This window comes from Labrus mixtus, chromosome 14 (assembly GCF_963584025.1).
Source record: "Labrus mixtus chromosome 14, fLabMix1.1, whole genome shotgun sequence".
Classification (NCBI taxonomy): domain Eukaryota; kingdom Metazoa; phylum Chordata; class Actinopteri; order Labriformes; family Labridae; genus Labrus; species Labrus mixtus.
In genome coordinates, this window is record NC_083625.1 from 2,107,660 (window position 1) to 2,123,642 (window position 15,983).

Below are 15,983 nucleotides of genomic sequence, written 5' to 3' on the forward strand. Positions count from 1 at the left end.
GATTAACTGTAAAATGAGGAAAAAATAACACTAGGTGATGCTGTCATTACTTGGCTGTTAATTAGGAAAATTAAGTTTTTTTTACGGTTTAACTTAAGACGAATTATAGAGTAGAAGCAGCAAATTAAAGTAGTGATGACTCATGCTTTCATGAGTCATGTCTTTTGACCGATAAGAACTGGCCAAGTTAAATCCTCATACTCGTCAACGTAGATCGTCACGGGGATGCGCCAGACCTAGTTTTACAGTCATCACACCCCCAGGAGGCTCTGCTTCCCAGCCCCCTTTGTTCAGTCTAGCCGGTGGGTTGAGTCAGAGGGAAGGCTGTGCTTACCCAACAAACCCCACACCACTGTGGGAACACGGACAAGAGCGTAAAGAGACCACCGAGACTGTTTGCGTGATACATTTTGCAACCAAGACGAGCAGAAAAAAAAAGTTGGCTTTGAGTGTTGCTGATGCTGCATTTCGTTTTCGGAAACAGTCGGGGACGTGTGTGTGCTCAGTGATCGGCTGCTAAGACAGAGATACATGTCGAGGAGACATCGTCGCCCAGCTCTCATCCTGACAGAAATGAACCCATCACCGGTGCGCTCCTCCTGCTCCTCCTGCTCCTGCTCCGGCTGCTGACACTGTGCAGTTGTTGCCATCATCCGCTGATCCACGCTGACTCTCCCTTTCAGTTTCTGCTCAGCATCCATATTTGCATCCCAGGGAGTGGCAACCACTAATCCCCCCCTTTTCGCCTGGGAAGAAAATTGAAAGTTCACCGGCTTCATCGGACGCGCTATTTCCCCCCCACCCAGAAAGGTGAGCATTTTGTTATTGTGATAATGCGCCTTTTGTGGCATTTTTGTCTGCAAGGGGCTCCGTATTGAAGTGAAGGGCAGCCTTATGGACCACGTTGCCGCAGTAGAGCTACAACAATAGATCAAACTGGCGTTGTGTTACATTTTGTTTTGTGCGTGGAGGTTGCGCATTATCATCACAAAGCTTTTCATCCCGTTTCGAGTCAAAGAAAATAATCAAGGAGTCAATTTGAAGAATAAAATCCAGGCTTATTTGGAGGAAATCCTGCAGGCCAGAGGGAAACCACAGCTTAGGGGAGAAGGGGAAAGGGGGGGGGCCCTGAAATATCAAATTAACCACAATTCTCGCCTCCGTTAACAGGATCCTCTGCTCTAAAATAAAAAAAAACAGCCACCCTATTTGTTTAATGATGTAGCTGAGGGGTAAACATGACAGAAACAGATTAGGCCTAAAATCTGCTTGCTTTCTTTCCCTAATACACCCTGCCTAGTTTAAGAGCCTCCAGCAGATGTGTGTTGTTTATTGTAGGCTGTAACAGCATTACATCTTCTTAATGGGCTTTGGGCCGTGATTTGGAGCACGGCCTACATTGCCTGTGTGATGTTGTAACTCTGGTTAAATTGATAAATTGACTATGAAGGGAAATATGAGGCGATGAGGTGTTAGTAATAATGATTAATGCACGGTGACAGACGTAAGGAGTGGCTTTATTCTAATGAAATACCTTTAAATGTCACAGTGGGATAACAAAACTTAAAGACAGTTTTTCTTCTTCATGTGTTGAATACTTGTAACAGTAGTGTAGTAGTGGTATGACACTTTTGGAAGAGAGCCTGATACGTCTCATTAATTTTCAGGTTTTGTTGTAATAAGCAGCCAGCAGCTCAGACGAGAGCCAAAAATAGGAGCGCACAGTGACGCTTGGACGTTTTTCTGTCACTGTTACCTGTGAAGTCTCCCAGTGCCAGGCGGGAGTGGTATACTTCACACTCCCACAAATCCCCCAGCGATGATCCTTTTTGTTGCTTGTCATGTTTGCAGAGATTAAAGTAGAAAAAGACGACAGGGGGCTATAAAAAAAAAGGCAGTCACATTATTGTAACAAAGAAAAAAATCTCATTATAATGCAAAGATTTCTTGTTCTGAGTCGTCTTGTGATGGTTAGACACGAGTTAGAAGTTCAGCATCGACGTTTTCTTCTTTTGTTTCATTTGAAGGATTTAAAGGAAGAATGATCGACATGTTCCACATAAATAAATCATAAAGTCTGTCCTGTGTAAATGTGTCTCTGAGTCATGACTGTCTACAATGAGGGAGAAGCTCGAGTCCCGCTGGCTGTGTTGTTGTCAGAGCCGTGTTTACATGGACGGGACGGCCGGCTCCTCCCCTTGTGTATAAAAGCTGTTTTAGTCAAGAACTAGAGAGAAGAAGAAGAACATACTCACTGATTATTTGGATGTTAGTAAGAGTTTTTAGATCACAGTCATTGTGAAGTGAAATGTGAAGCTACGAGCTAACTAAAGAGCGCTAGCATTAGCATGCTAACACAACAATGTGAAGCTACGAGCTAACTACAGAGCGCTAACATTAGCATGCTAACACAACAATGAAGGACACAGGTGATCGCAGCTCGAGACGAAGGCAATTTTGTCCACACTTTGCGCTTAATGGTGTTTAATTACAGGACCTGTGAGCATGTTTTAGTGGAGAGATGTCAGAGTAGGGCTGAAGCTGTACAGGGTTCGGTGCCTTGCTCAAGGGCACCTAGGTAGTACTTGGGAAGGGACCTCTCCATCTACCAAACTTCAATTCTGGTGACCCTCCGTGTCCCTACAGACTGAGCTACTCGCTGACCCTTTATTTCAGGTCAAATGTTCCGATACCAAATGTTTTAAAATCTCTGTTGTTTGAGTTATCGATGGTATCAAAAAGAACTGCTGAAGCTTTAAAAACACTACATCTATTTTATTAGACAGATGCAGAGGAGATGCAAAACTTCTGCACACCAATGAAAGCAATCAGGAGTTTGCTTGTAATTTTCAATAATTGAAATCAAGAAATGACCCAATAGGACTCCTGTTTTTGTTGCTGTGGAATCAACCACCGTCTGGTTCATTCAAACAAGTCTGCAGGTTGGGTGACACATACATGTGCCTCTTTTAGATCGGTCTTCATCATGTATATTTATCAGTTATTTCTTGGGATGTACCGATTGTGGAAACCAGGACGGATACCGATCTTTAAAGTCTTTATCTGTGATTTTTCACACTTAAATATATAAATCAAGTATCTCCTCTGAAAATAACTCTGTGAGTCATGACTGTCTACAATGGGTGTAACACCCGAGTCCCACTGTCTGTGATGTTTTCAGAGTTTTCAGAGTCCTATCTTCACTTTGTTTACATCGCCAGGACGGCCGGCTGACTCCTCCCCTCGCGTATAAAAGTTGTTTAATTGAGGGACTAGAGAAAAGAAGAATAACATACTGTACTCACTGCTTAGCTGTGTTTCTAGATCACGCTCATTTCAGGTAAATTTACATGCAGTGTGAAGATACGAGCAGAATAAAGATTGCTAGCATTAGCATGCTAACACAACAATGCAGCGCGAGTTGTTTTGGTTTCATGCTGGTGCTCAAGGGCGACATCTGCTGGATCAAAAAATCACATAGAAAGACTTTAACACAACAATTTAGCTGATTCTGATGTTTTTTTCAGTCTCCCACCATGCTGACATTTTCTCTCATGTATGACCATGAAAACAGAGTTTGTTCAACAGGTGATTTCTTCTTTCCTCTCTGAAGCAGCAGTTATAGATGTGCTATTATCAGCATTAAAAAGATTTGAAACAACAGATAAACATCGACTACTGACGTCTGTTCATACCACAGTATTTCCAGATTTCTCTTTAATTCTTCTCTTTCTAATCACCGCCCTCTTCTTCCTCTCTTCTTCCCTCAGCTGAACATGGAGAGTGACAGCTGCCACTCCCACATCTAGTGCCTGATCCAGACGCCTTCATCACCCGGGGAGGAGCTCTCAGGTCCTGGCCGTCTTCCCCTGCCTCTCTGAGAATGAATATGCTGAAGTCCAGTGGACTGAAGATCCCCGGCCGGGGGCCCAAACATTCCAGCCCAGTGGGAAGGACCTCAGCGGGCGGGACGTCCAGCCCTGTGGTCCCTAAAGACAGTGAGTTATACACTTCCTGCTTCTGAAAAATACGAGGAATTTCTTTCTTCCAGTTATCCTGTCTCGTCACCGGAAGTTTCTCAGGCCGTTACTCTGTGTCATGACTCAGCCAACCACAGCTGCTTTACATTAAACACACACACACACACACACACACACACACACACACACACACACGGTTTAACTAGTGCATTTTTTTCTCTTGGGTTGGCACAATTTCTCACAGATGGACCGGGATGTATACCTTAGTTTGTTAGCTTGATGCTAATACATACTGGAAATTGCCATTAACTGGCTAACTGAATTAGCATTGGGATCATTTTAGAGAACAATCTACTTAAACAATCATACTCATCAAACAACATCATATACACTCTCTGGAGACAAACGTAAAAAAAAGTGCTGACTCATGCTGGTCTGCTCTGATCCAGCGACGCTACACGACTCGCTCTTTATGTCTCAGTTCATGGGACGTACCTCTCTGCTGCCCCCTTTGGGTGGTGGTTGGTAACGCGTTCATGGATGCATTTAATCCCGCCCCCATTGTAGCTCCTGTCTCTTGTTTTAAAGAGGAGGAGTTGAGCATGTGCAACTTGTAATGATATTCAATGGAGAGGGTTCAGGCCTACCAGAGCACTGAAGACAGCGACGTAAACAGAGAAAAGCATGCAGCTATCCAATACCAAGATGGAATCTGTGAATCTCTAAGACATGGTACACTATGAGCAGTGTTCACAAGCTGTAGTTTTATGTTCACACTTGAAAGAAGCGTTATAATCAAAATCAGTTTTGTTCACAAGACCGGACTCGAGACCACTTTTTGAAGGTCTCGTCTCAGAAACAAAATCATTTTTAACTCGGTCTTGTCTCGGTCTCAGACTGGACAGATTTTAAATCAAGACCGGTCAAGACAGGCTGTTTACCCACGTCATGACTTTGATAAGAAGGGAAACACCTCTTTCTAAAAGAACAAATAACTACAATTCATTTGTAACCTAGTTTGATTTTTATCCCCTGCAACCTTCCCAGTGTTGCGGTCTAAGATGGACACACCCCCTGCGCACAAGATGATGATTTTTCTGGGATATTTATGGTCTTGTCTCGGTCTCGATCCCTAAATGTCTCAGTCTTGTCTCCGTCTCTGAGCCCTCTGGTCTCTGTTAATGTGGTCTTGACTACATCACTACTTGAAAAGCATCATCGACCTCTCGTATGGAAGTCTAAAATGACAATACAGTTTTTAGAATAACCGAGATTAAAAGATGATGTGGTAAATAAAACCTTTAAAGGATCAATCTGAGGATGTTCTTTGTGTCAAAAATTACAATTTTAAAAAACAAAACCGCTGATGAATCACCCCCACTGAGAAGGATTTTCTCTGAATTCAAGGATACAAGCTGAAATCCCAAAAACATCTCGATGAGCACACGTTTCTTTAAAATGGAAACTTCTTTTTTGTGTCTATGTGTGATTTCTTGACGATTTAATGAACGTATCAGAAACCCTGACGTGAAAAAGGCGACATATTGTGGACAAACCGGTGACCTGGCAACTGCTGAAAATCCGACTGCTGTGCTTACCCAAAAAATAAAACATCTGTGTAAAACATCCGAATGAAAATGACAATCCCCCTCTCTGCAGAAAAGTAATCACAGATGTCCTCGGACCTTTAAAAGCAGCCGCTGTGTTTATCCCTCTGCAGGTTTTTTTTAGCTCACATGACAGAAACATCCCACCGGCCTCACACGCACATGTGAGATCTGCCTCCGCTAAAATTACAGCTTCACAAGCAGCTCTTTGCAAAACACAGCAGAGTAATAGTCAGGCTGCTTTGTCTGTGTGTGTGTGTGTGTGTGTGTGTGTGTGTGTGTGTTTATCAGAGGCTTCATGTTGAGGGAGAAAAAACAACACAGCTGAAGTTTTAAACAGGATGTGCTTCCTTTAGTCCAACCTACACTCTTTCTAATGACTTCTGTGCCATGCCAGTTTGGTTTTCTATAATTAGATTTTCTTCATTTGACGACCAATTTCAGAGGCTAACCTCAGGAACAAAGATGATGTCATTCAGCTAGTTTCGGCCTTTTTAAAGACATTTCAGTATCTTTGGTTATTTGTTGCACCTATATGAACTGATGTAGTTTGTTTTTAAGCTCCAATGGTTGTCAAATTTGTCAATACTTTTTTGATACCATGTGTTTTTAAGCGACACACTCTTAAACTGTTTTCACATCTGCACTCCTGAAAATATCTAGATCATTTCAGGAGGACTGCTCCAGATATTCTCCTGACCTGGCTGTTCACATATAAACCGTTCACGTTTCTCAAGTCCTTTTGGCGTCTCATAAAGATGTAACAGTTACATTGATGTGTCTTAAAAACAGAGCAGGAGAGCAGTGACACTGTCGAGATTGCATGAATACAATTGCAACCATTTGGTTCCAAAATGTTCCCAGTGACGATGTGCAATCTTTTGGGAATAAATCACTGGAAATGCCCGACATGAGTGCCTATGTATATATATATATATATATATATATATATATATATATATATATATATATATATATACATATATATATATATATATATATATATATATATATATATATATATATATATACATATATATATATATATATATATATATATACATATATATATACATATATATATATATATATATATACATATATATATATATATATACATATATATATATATATATATATACATATATATATATATATATATGTATATATATATATTCTGTGGAAACAGAACAGGTATCACTATTGTTTAACTTCTACTTAAATCATATTTAAGTTTAACCAACCTTTAAATCAACATTAAAATAAAAAGTTATCGTGCAAAAAGAATCCTCCCTTCTTCAGATGAATCATATCCCAAACATAATATCTTTAAAGAATCATGCAGCCCGTCTTTGTGTATTAAGAGAACTTTTTCATGCCCACTCAAAATACTCAAAAGCTGCAGCATCACTTTTCTAAAATGAGAAAGTTTGGCTCTACTTCAGCCGTCATACGATATGTTTATCTGTGAGCCATCCTGCGTGCGACCTCCTCCCTCTATCCGAGTTATTGTTTGTGTTTTCTTTCTCTTCCGAGCGGAGGGCAGAGCGGCTCAAATGGAGTCTGAAATCGTCCTGAACTCGAGCGTTACGAGCTCAAAAAGCTAATCCCTTAATGTTTCATGCAGGACTGAACCTTTTAGCCCGTCAGCTGTGAGGTAGCTGCTGTCCTTATGTGAGGAGGAGAGCTCATCTCAGACTCTTTCTGCTGCTCATTACTTTACTCACATCCTGTTTATCCACCAAACACAACACACAGGCATGATGAACGGAGCTTTGACTTTCCCTGATGTTCCTTTTTTCTGCATCAAACATCCTTAAAGCTTCCTAAAATCTGCATAGTCATCGTCATGTTTTCAATAGGAAGATTGATAACCTGAGCATAGCATAAAGTCAGAGAGCAGGGGAAAACCAAGTGACAATCTCAGGTGTTGAAAACCTTGAAGTCAATGCTGAAGTGCAAAATCTGCAGTTCCTTTAGTGTCCACTTGAGGCAGGCTGCAAAAGCAAAGGAAACCCCACTAGGTCCCATAAAAAAGGCTGATTTTTACACAGAAATAAACATGTTTCCATCCTGGTTAAAAAAGTTGATTGGGTTTTTTAATACCAAGCTATCGGCAAAAACATTAAAGGGGTATTTTATTTTATTTTTAAGATTTATTTTTGGGCTTTTTGGGCCTTTTATTGGAGAGATAGGACAGTGGATAGAGTTGGAAATAACTGAGAGAGAGAGAGTGGAGAATGACATGCAGGAAAATGAGCCACAGGCCGGATTTGAACCTGGGCCGCCCGCTTGGAGGACTACAGCCTCCACACATGGGGCGCGCACTAACCACTGTTCCACCAGCGCCCCAGTGGTAGTTTTTTTTAACACTTTTGTTTTGATTATATTAAGACTAATAGTTTGGCACAGTTAGGCATAGGGGCGTGGCTAAATTGACTGACAGGCGAGTTTGCCAGAAAGATAGTCTTCACTTTAGCTTAATCTCGTTTTTGACCTCAAACTGTCTGATATGTTTTTTTTTCATCCTTTGGAATAAAGCTGGATGATGAGCTTGATGAGCTAGTTGGGTGTTTTTGGTGACCACCATCGTTTATGCTTCATATTGCTTCTTCAGAAACCAATGGGTGACGTAATGAAGACTATTTCTGTTTCATACAGTCTGTGGTGAACACCAGGCTTTGTCCAATGGCAGTAGCTCTAATCTGACCCCGTTCCTTTAGGTCAAGAGTTTATTAGTCATAAAAACAATGCAGATAACCATGTTGTCTTTAAGTTGTCACATTTGTTGCAGTATACTATCCGAGTGAAATCCTAATGTTTTGGGGCGATCCATCAGTGTGCACTTCAGAAATCAGAAACAGGTCTGTCGAATAATCAACGAGCTCTTGATCTCGTCTCGTCTCTGAGTCTTTGTGAAGCGACCTGAAGTGTTTCAGTTTCTCTTGATGGCCTTGAAGACGAGGTTAACATGATGCATTCCTTCTGTTCTCTAAGGTATCCTGTTTGTTGCTCCAGGTTGTCTTTAAAACACCAATAAGAAACCATTAGGACGATACTGAAGCCTCAGTGAGTGGATACAGAGATTAGTTTCCTGCCCCTGATCGTCTTTAACCCTGACCTGGCCTCGTTGTTTGTTGGTTTTTTTACAAGGAAGATTGTGAGAAGGGGCCACCGCGTCGGAAGCTGGCAGAGTTTACTTTACAGAAGTGTTTCCAAAGAAAGCCGTAGTCAATGAGCGAGAAAGGGGGAGGAGTATCTGAGCCTTCCTCCGAGCTCCTTCTTTTTGAAGTGAAAATAGCCGAGCTGTCGCTGTGCCACGTCTCCTGTGACCTTGGAAGTGAGTTTCTCAGCAGAAATATCTCAGTCTCTGTCGGAGGCTGCTGGTTACAGCTTCCTGCAGAATCTACACTCCTCACACATGCTTTCACATTCTGCACACCAAACGCTGCTTCTCTGTCATCCTATGTTTTAGACCTGCACAGTCGTTTTATTCTTTATGATGACTCAACAAGATAAAACCACATCATTGGCAGGTTTTACAGATTTGTTACCCTCAGAAGTTACTCCCCAATGATGAGAAAAGTCCATCCTCTCCGTCTTCTGCCTGCTCCACTTTTCAGAAAATGTGTGCTCAAACAGGCCGTTTGGAGATTTTCCCTTCATGACATCACAAAGGGCAGTAGCCCCTCCCCCAGGTGGGTGACACTCCCACAGCTAGGTGTTTGTTCTGCCCTCTGAGTCTGCCTTCTCACCGTAAACAATAGGACATGGACACCCGAGCCCTTCCAGAGAGGGGGCGTGGTCAGACACAGCTCATTTACATATTTAAAGGTACAGACACAGAAACAGCCTGTTCTGAGCAGGGCTGAAATAGAGGGGTTTATAGGCATCATCAAATACAGGATCAGAGTGGATTTAGAACAAGAAACTTCACACACATGTTTTGAGGAGCTCTGAGACTTATTTAAACTGAAGAAGAAGAGGAGGAGAATATGTCACCTTTAAGGTACAAGGTTTCTACCTCGACTTAGAAAGTTTAGTTAACTAATCCAGTAACTTAAACTGGACAAATGAAGGGATTTCATCACATTAATGCGTCGGCCATGAAAATCTCACACTGATACATCGTCAACCCGTCCTGCAAGACAGCAAGCAAATTTTAAAAGGAGAGCAACGTAATCTGAAAAACCTCAAATCCACAAAAGGACCACTCTGATGTTTTCAGCATTTCGTCATAGTCATTTCACATTCGATGTTTGATGCTGGATTACCTTGTGAGAATGCGTTCTTTATCTGCAGATTATATCACATACAACGGCCTCAGTGGTTGTGTAACTCGTGACCAACATAAGGATGTAGGTTTGCATAAAGGGGGCGGTTCAGTTCTTCTAAATAACGTTACAAAAGGCAAATTCAGCTGTTTGCTTCACGTACTGCTCAGGTGACAGAAAAGTCATTAAAAGGATAGTTTGGTAACTTGTATGAGGTACTTGTCAGTGGTGAGTTTATGGGCCACAGGATAAAATGGTCAACTTTAAGTAGAGACCGGTTGGAGAGCAGGCAAGCGGCAACCTCCCGTGTTGACAAACAAAGTTCAAAATCCTTCAGTTTGGCGAGTGTCCACTAGAGGCTGGCTGCAGAAGCACAGGAAGTCACATACACACCCATTCTAAAAATGTTCATTTACAGCATAAATTTTCATGTTTACAGCCTGGTACAAAAAAGAAATAGGTCTGATTAGTTATTGTCATGAATGATTGAACGATTAGTGTTAGCCATCGTTAGGCGAGTAACTTTATATTTTGACAACAAAACTCATTAAAAATGCCCGACGCGCAGGCCTCCATTAATTCCAGGTAATGGACACCTCGTTGGGGATTAACCCTTACTCTTATTGAGTCATTTTGCTGTATCATATCAGACCGCATCGTGCCATATTGTCACATATCATATTGTATGATGTATATTTAGGTAGCGCCTCTTAACACCTGTATGTGGTCACAGATAAAAACCTAAATGCATGAATGTATTACCTCAAAAGAAGGGCAAGACACCTGATAAACCCTTCAAACAGAGGACACTTAACAGAAACTGTTCAAAGTCAGAAACATTGAAGCTCAGCCCCCTCCATCTGTCTCACTCGGCCTCGCACAGCTGCTACGACGGCGGCACAATATGAGCCCTGACTAACCGATAAACCCAATTTAAAACAAAAAAGAACAAGTTGGAGGGCGAAAATGAGTGTCATTGTGGAGAATGATCATAAAAAAAGCAGAAGATAAAGAGGCCACAGAAAGAGGTGTGTGTGTAACAGAGGCAGAAGAGAGATGGGGGGATAATTGGGGGAGGGGGGGGAGGAAGCTGTGGAGGTCTCATTGTGCCGAGCTGATGAATAGTGGGATTCAGATGGTGGTGGGAGGTGGCCAAGCACAATGGTGAAAGTAAGGGCTGTGTTTTCCAGTCTTCCTTCTGCCGAGGATCCTTTTACCCTCGCCTGCCTGTTGCTGCGGCAACCCAAATCATGGGGTTAGCTCAGGTTTTTTAAAGACCGGCTTCTGGTCGGCTGGCCCGGGGTCACATGTTGCAGTGGTTGATCCAGCGTTTCATCACAAATAATAATTATTGTACTGTAGGTCTCCTTCTGCCCTGGCTGGGCAAGACGCTGATCACACACTTAAAAATAAATGTTAAGGACGAACAGGAGAAGTCGTAAAGCTGCAGAAACATTACTGAACAACAAATCAAAAAAGTTATTCTATTCATAACTTGTGGTAAAAAGGAATCGTTAATATGTCAAATTAGCTACACCGTGCTTTAGGCTTTTTGGACTTATGATTGTGTAAAAGTCGTGGTTAAATATCAGCTCGCACGACCAAAGCTCACGAGTTATGTTCTCACATTGTACTTACTGTCAAGCACAAACACCCAGCTCAGAGAGAGAGAGAGAGAGAGAGAGGGAGAGAGAGAGAGAGAGAAAGAGAGAGAGAGAGAGGGATAGAGAAAGAGAGAAAGAAGAGAGAGAGAGAGAAAGAGAGAGAGGGATAGAGAGAGAGAGGGAGAGAGAGAGAGAGAAAGAGAGAGAGAGAGAAAGAAGAGAGAGAGAGAGAGAGAGAGGGAGAGAGAGAGAGAGAGAGAGAGAAAGAGAGAGAGAGAGAGAGGGATAGAGAAAGAGAGAAAGAAGAGAGAGAGAGAAAGAGAGAGAGGGATAGAGAGAGAGAGGGAGAGAGAGAGAGAGAAAGAGAGAGAGAGAGAAAGAAGAGAGAGAGAGAGAAGAAGAGGAGAAAGACAGAGCACTTTTTTTTCCAGTTTATGAAATTGTCACTAAATTTGAGATTTTTTGAATCGTTTCCCAAATCGTTCAGGCCTTCTCTACAAGTTCCCACTTTGTGTACTAAAATTGTTCATCATGATGTAACTTTAATTATCAGCAGTGTTTATCTTTAAGAAAGCATCATTTAATGATCATCATTTGATCATGTGACTTCATCAGAGACTCCTTTGAGGTCTGAGATGGTAAACAGGTTAGCCTCAAATAATGAAAAAAATATTTTAGATTAACGAGATTACTCTGTATCATTCCATCATATTGACCCTTAGTCTTTAGCAACGGTGTCATTAGCATGCGGGTCCCTCAGGTACTTTCCTGAACTCTTTCTGGTGCTCTTCAAGGTTTTTCACCGTCCAGCTGTGAGTCCAGCTGCTGAGTGTGAAACATTGTGGGTCAAACACACAGAGACAGAGCTGATGGTGATGCTGCATGACAGCCTGCCCCCCCCCCCCGGGCCACTCTCAGTCTGACACGTTAATGAAGGACCTGAGCACTCCTGTGGTCTCTGAACGTCAATATCTCGTATTATTTATGTATTTATTTAAGTTATTAGGGGGGTAGGGTTCTTAGAAAATAAAGACAAGACCCGAAACAAATCTAAAAACATTCAAGATATCGTACACATCAAGAAATAAAGAATCAATACAGATATTTATTTATTCTTTAACAGAATAAAAATGATTCACTTAATGCAGACAAGAGCAACTGTGCTGCAGCTTTTAAAGGGATAGTTCTGTATTTTTCCTGTTGTTGTTGTTGTTGTTGTGGATTGAGTCTGAAACTGGGGGGAGAGAGAGAGAGAGAGTGGGGAACGACCTGCAGGAAAGGAGCCACGAGTCGCCCTCTTGAAGGACCTCTGTACATGGGCCGCTCCCTCACTGCGAGGCCATCTCCGCCCTGATAGTTCAGTATTTTTGACTTTGGTTTGGATACGGTACAAAGAGGACTTGCTGATGTTTCATCCCTTTCTTTGATAATCCGGTCTGAGTGCCGGCACAGAAGCTGGTTCTCTACATCGGGGTCTTTCTTACCACTGGCACTACAAGTCAACCTGAAACTGATTGATGATGTCAGTTTGTGATATTACTGCATCCCAATTTTCTAGCAACAACTGTTCAAAGATTAAACGTCTTGACTCAGCAGACTCAGAGTGATGGCTGTAGTGTTTGTTATTCCAGCTCAGTCTTCCTCTTTAATAACGGACACACAGCGTATTTTAATCAAGTCAAAGAGCAGACCGGGGGAGGGGGGGTCGGTCTGGACGCTCATCATGATGCAATAAAGAAACAAACAGTGCAAGCTGAAAATGTACTCTGAAGAAAAGTTCCCGGTGAGACATGCAGACTGCAGGTGTGTGAGCCGCTGGGATCCTCTGATCCTGATTGATTGAAGTCCCGCCCACTGGGTTCATGGTCATGAGCTCACAGTTTACAAACAGGCATCAGCTGGTCACCCGGGATCTCTCCTGTCCTGGTGGTGAAGTGTAGCGCTGAAAATTCCTCAAAATACTTAAATAGTCATCGATATCTGGGTTTGTTTTTCTGAAAATGAGCTACATGACGTGGTAGAAACAACCCCACCTGCAGCCTCCATGCAGGCACTGACCGCCATGTCCTTACTCACTATAGACAAATACCTCGTGCAACCGTACATACTTGAAATGTCTGGCCTTAAACTCTGCAGTAAAGTTCACATCATGTTGAAGATAATCAGTGTGAGAAACTTTCCCCCCGAGCTGAACATCTTCCCCCAGACTTTATCATGAAGTGCAAACCCTTTGAAGTTTAGCTCATTAGCATCTCTGCTAAATGTGACTCAACAACATCACAACATATGGGAGCAACTGAAGCGTAGAGCAACAACCACTGGGTGCTCACAAAAACAACACCACCCCCCCCCCCCCCGGGCCCTCTCTCAGGGTGTCGGGGGAGACAGACAGCGCTGGCACCGACTCTTCCTGCACACACACACACACACATGTACACACACACACACACACATGTACACACACACACAGATAAACACAGACTTTCACTGGCAGTGCGGTGCAGCAGACCGCGTGCTAATGCTGCCCTGCTCGGTTTACAGACGGCTGTGGAATAAAAAAAAATAAAAAAAATCCAGCTCATGTGCGTCTAACAGGCGATATCACATCGCTGCATGACGGGGTTAATCACCGGCACATCACAGATACCGACTCTCTCTGACCCACTTTTCAGGAGGAATTAGAGTAACGCCTAATCGTGCACAAAACGCACTGTCGAGCTGCATGATGCCACACAAGCAGGTTTTTTTTTTTCTTTGCTGGCATGACTACTGGACTGTGAACGAGGGTGCTGTCACAATGTATGCAGTGTTTAAGACTCTCTCTCTCTCTTTGTATCACTCTATAGCGTCATTTCTGACATCTTTTTTGTTTTGTTCTGTCCTCACTTGTCGCTGTCACAAAGTGGCTGAAAGTGAAGAGACAAAGAAGGGAATCACACATGAAACATTTTTTTTTAAAGGAAAACACTTAAAACAATCAGAATTATGTAAATCTGTCAAATCAGTCATGAATGTGATGTATGGATGAGTGAAGTGCAAACAAAAGCAAAACCAGCTGCTGGAGGTCTGGGAGGAAAGAGAGGAGAGAGTCCTGATGGACTCAGGTGAACCCATACACTGTAAATATTAATAGATGAAGCCTTAAATGTTTATTTACAGTTTTTTTATTTGGTTATTTCTTGGCTGATGGTTTTGGTTAATCTGTTCCCATTATTTTTGTTGTTGTTTTGTCTAAAAACTTAATTTGTTTTTGACAACAAGTCCACCATCATTCACTCATTGATGAAAACATTTAGATTTTTCTCTGAATAATGTATGAGTAGGACCAGAAAAGTTTTTAACTTATTCATATCCCTTTTGAACATGAACTTTATTATTTGAGTTATTTATTTGTTGAGGATCCAGTTGTTGTTTTTTTTCCTTTTTATTTTGTGTTTGTATTTTCTTAACATGTTCAATAAATTGACTAATAATAATAAATAAAATAAATTAGAATTTATGCTGTAAAAACGGCTTTTTTGCCAGTCATGTGTATGTGACTTCCTGTGTTCCTGGAGCCAGCCTCTAGTGGACACTCGACGAACTGCAGGATTTTTGCACTTCCGCATTGGCTTCATTTTTCAAGTTTGGCCGCTTGGATGTTCCCCGTGAACTAATGGCCTTCCTGACTCCGCCTACTGTCTGCCAAGCCAGGAAGCCAAACACACCAAACACATGCAGACAGACAGAGAGCAGGACGTCACATCACTCTTTTTATTTATTAAACCTCCTCTTCCTTTTCTCTTACTGAGTCATCTGTTGTGCTTTTTCTATCGCTGTGTCTCCTTTTTTTTTAAATGTAAGACTATCTATCCCCCTCTCTTTCTTTGTCTGCAGGTTTTATCTGTGTTATGTTCTTCATATCTTCACCCTGAGTTTGATCTTCCTCTTATCATCTCTCTGCAGCATTATAAATAACATGTAACACGTTTTCTGTCCTCCAGACTGTCCACTGAAGCCCACCACACCGACTAAACTAACCGAAGAGGGCGACGATGTTTTGGGGGACTACACGGTGGGCGAGCAGGTCTGGGTCAACGGGGTCAAACCAGGAGTCATCGCCTACCTCGGGGAGACCCAGTTCGCCCCGGGACAGTGGGCCGGCGTGATCCTGAACGACCTAGTTGGCAAGAACGACGGATCAGTGGGCGGCGTGCGCTACTTCGAGTGCCAGCCGCTGCAGGGCATCTTCACGCGGCCCTCCAAGCTCAACCGACAGCCGGTCGGGGAGGGGAGCGACAGCCTCTCCACCGAGTCGCTCTCTGCTCTGAATCTGTCTCATCTGGGCGGCGGCCCCCAGAGGGTGGTGGTACCGCTCAGAGAGGGGCTGCTTAACAGTGCAGTGAAGACCGGAAACGAGTCTGGGTCCAACATGTCCGACAGCGGCTCTGTGAAGAAAGGAGGGGATAAGGATTTACGAATCGGAGATCGAGTTTTGGTGAGTAATTTAGTTTGTATTTGAATCAGTGGATTATAAAA

At 42.6% G+C, this 15,983-nt stretch overlaps 1 protein-coding gene across 3 annotated transcripts in view; it reads left to right on the top strand.

Annotated features, from left to right (window-relative positions):
* The first annotated feature begins 281 nt into the window (after nt 1-281).
* Nucleotides 282-15,983, top strand: part of clip2 (CAP-GLY domain containing linker protein 2) — a 43,970-nt gene continuing 28,268 nt past the window's right edge. For all 3 annotated transcript variants that reach the window (XM_061056357.1, XM_061056358.1, XM_061056359.1), the window contains exons 1-3: nt 282-810; nt 3,771-3,998; nt 15,449-15,942. In XM_061056357.1, the coding sequence (XP_060912340.1) occupies nt 3,884-3,998; nt 15,449-15,942 (609 nt within the window). In that variant the 5' untranslated portion in view covers nt 282-810; nt 3,771-3,883. The remainder of the gene's footprint in view (nt 811-3,770; nt 3,999-15,448; nt 15,943-15,983) is intronic.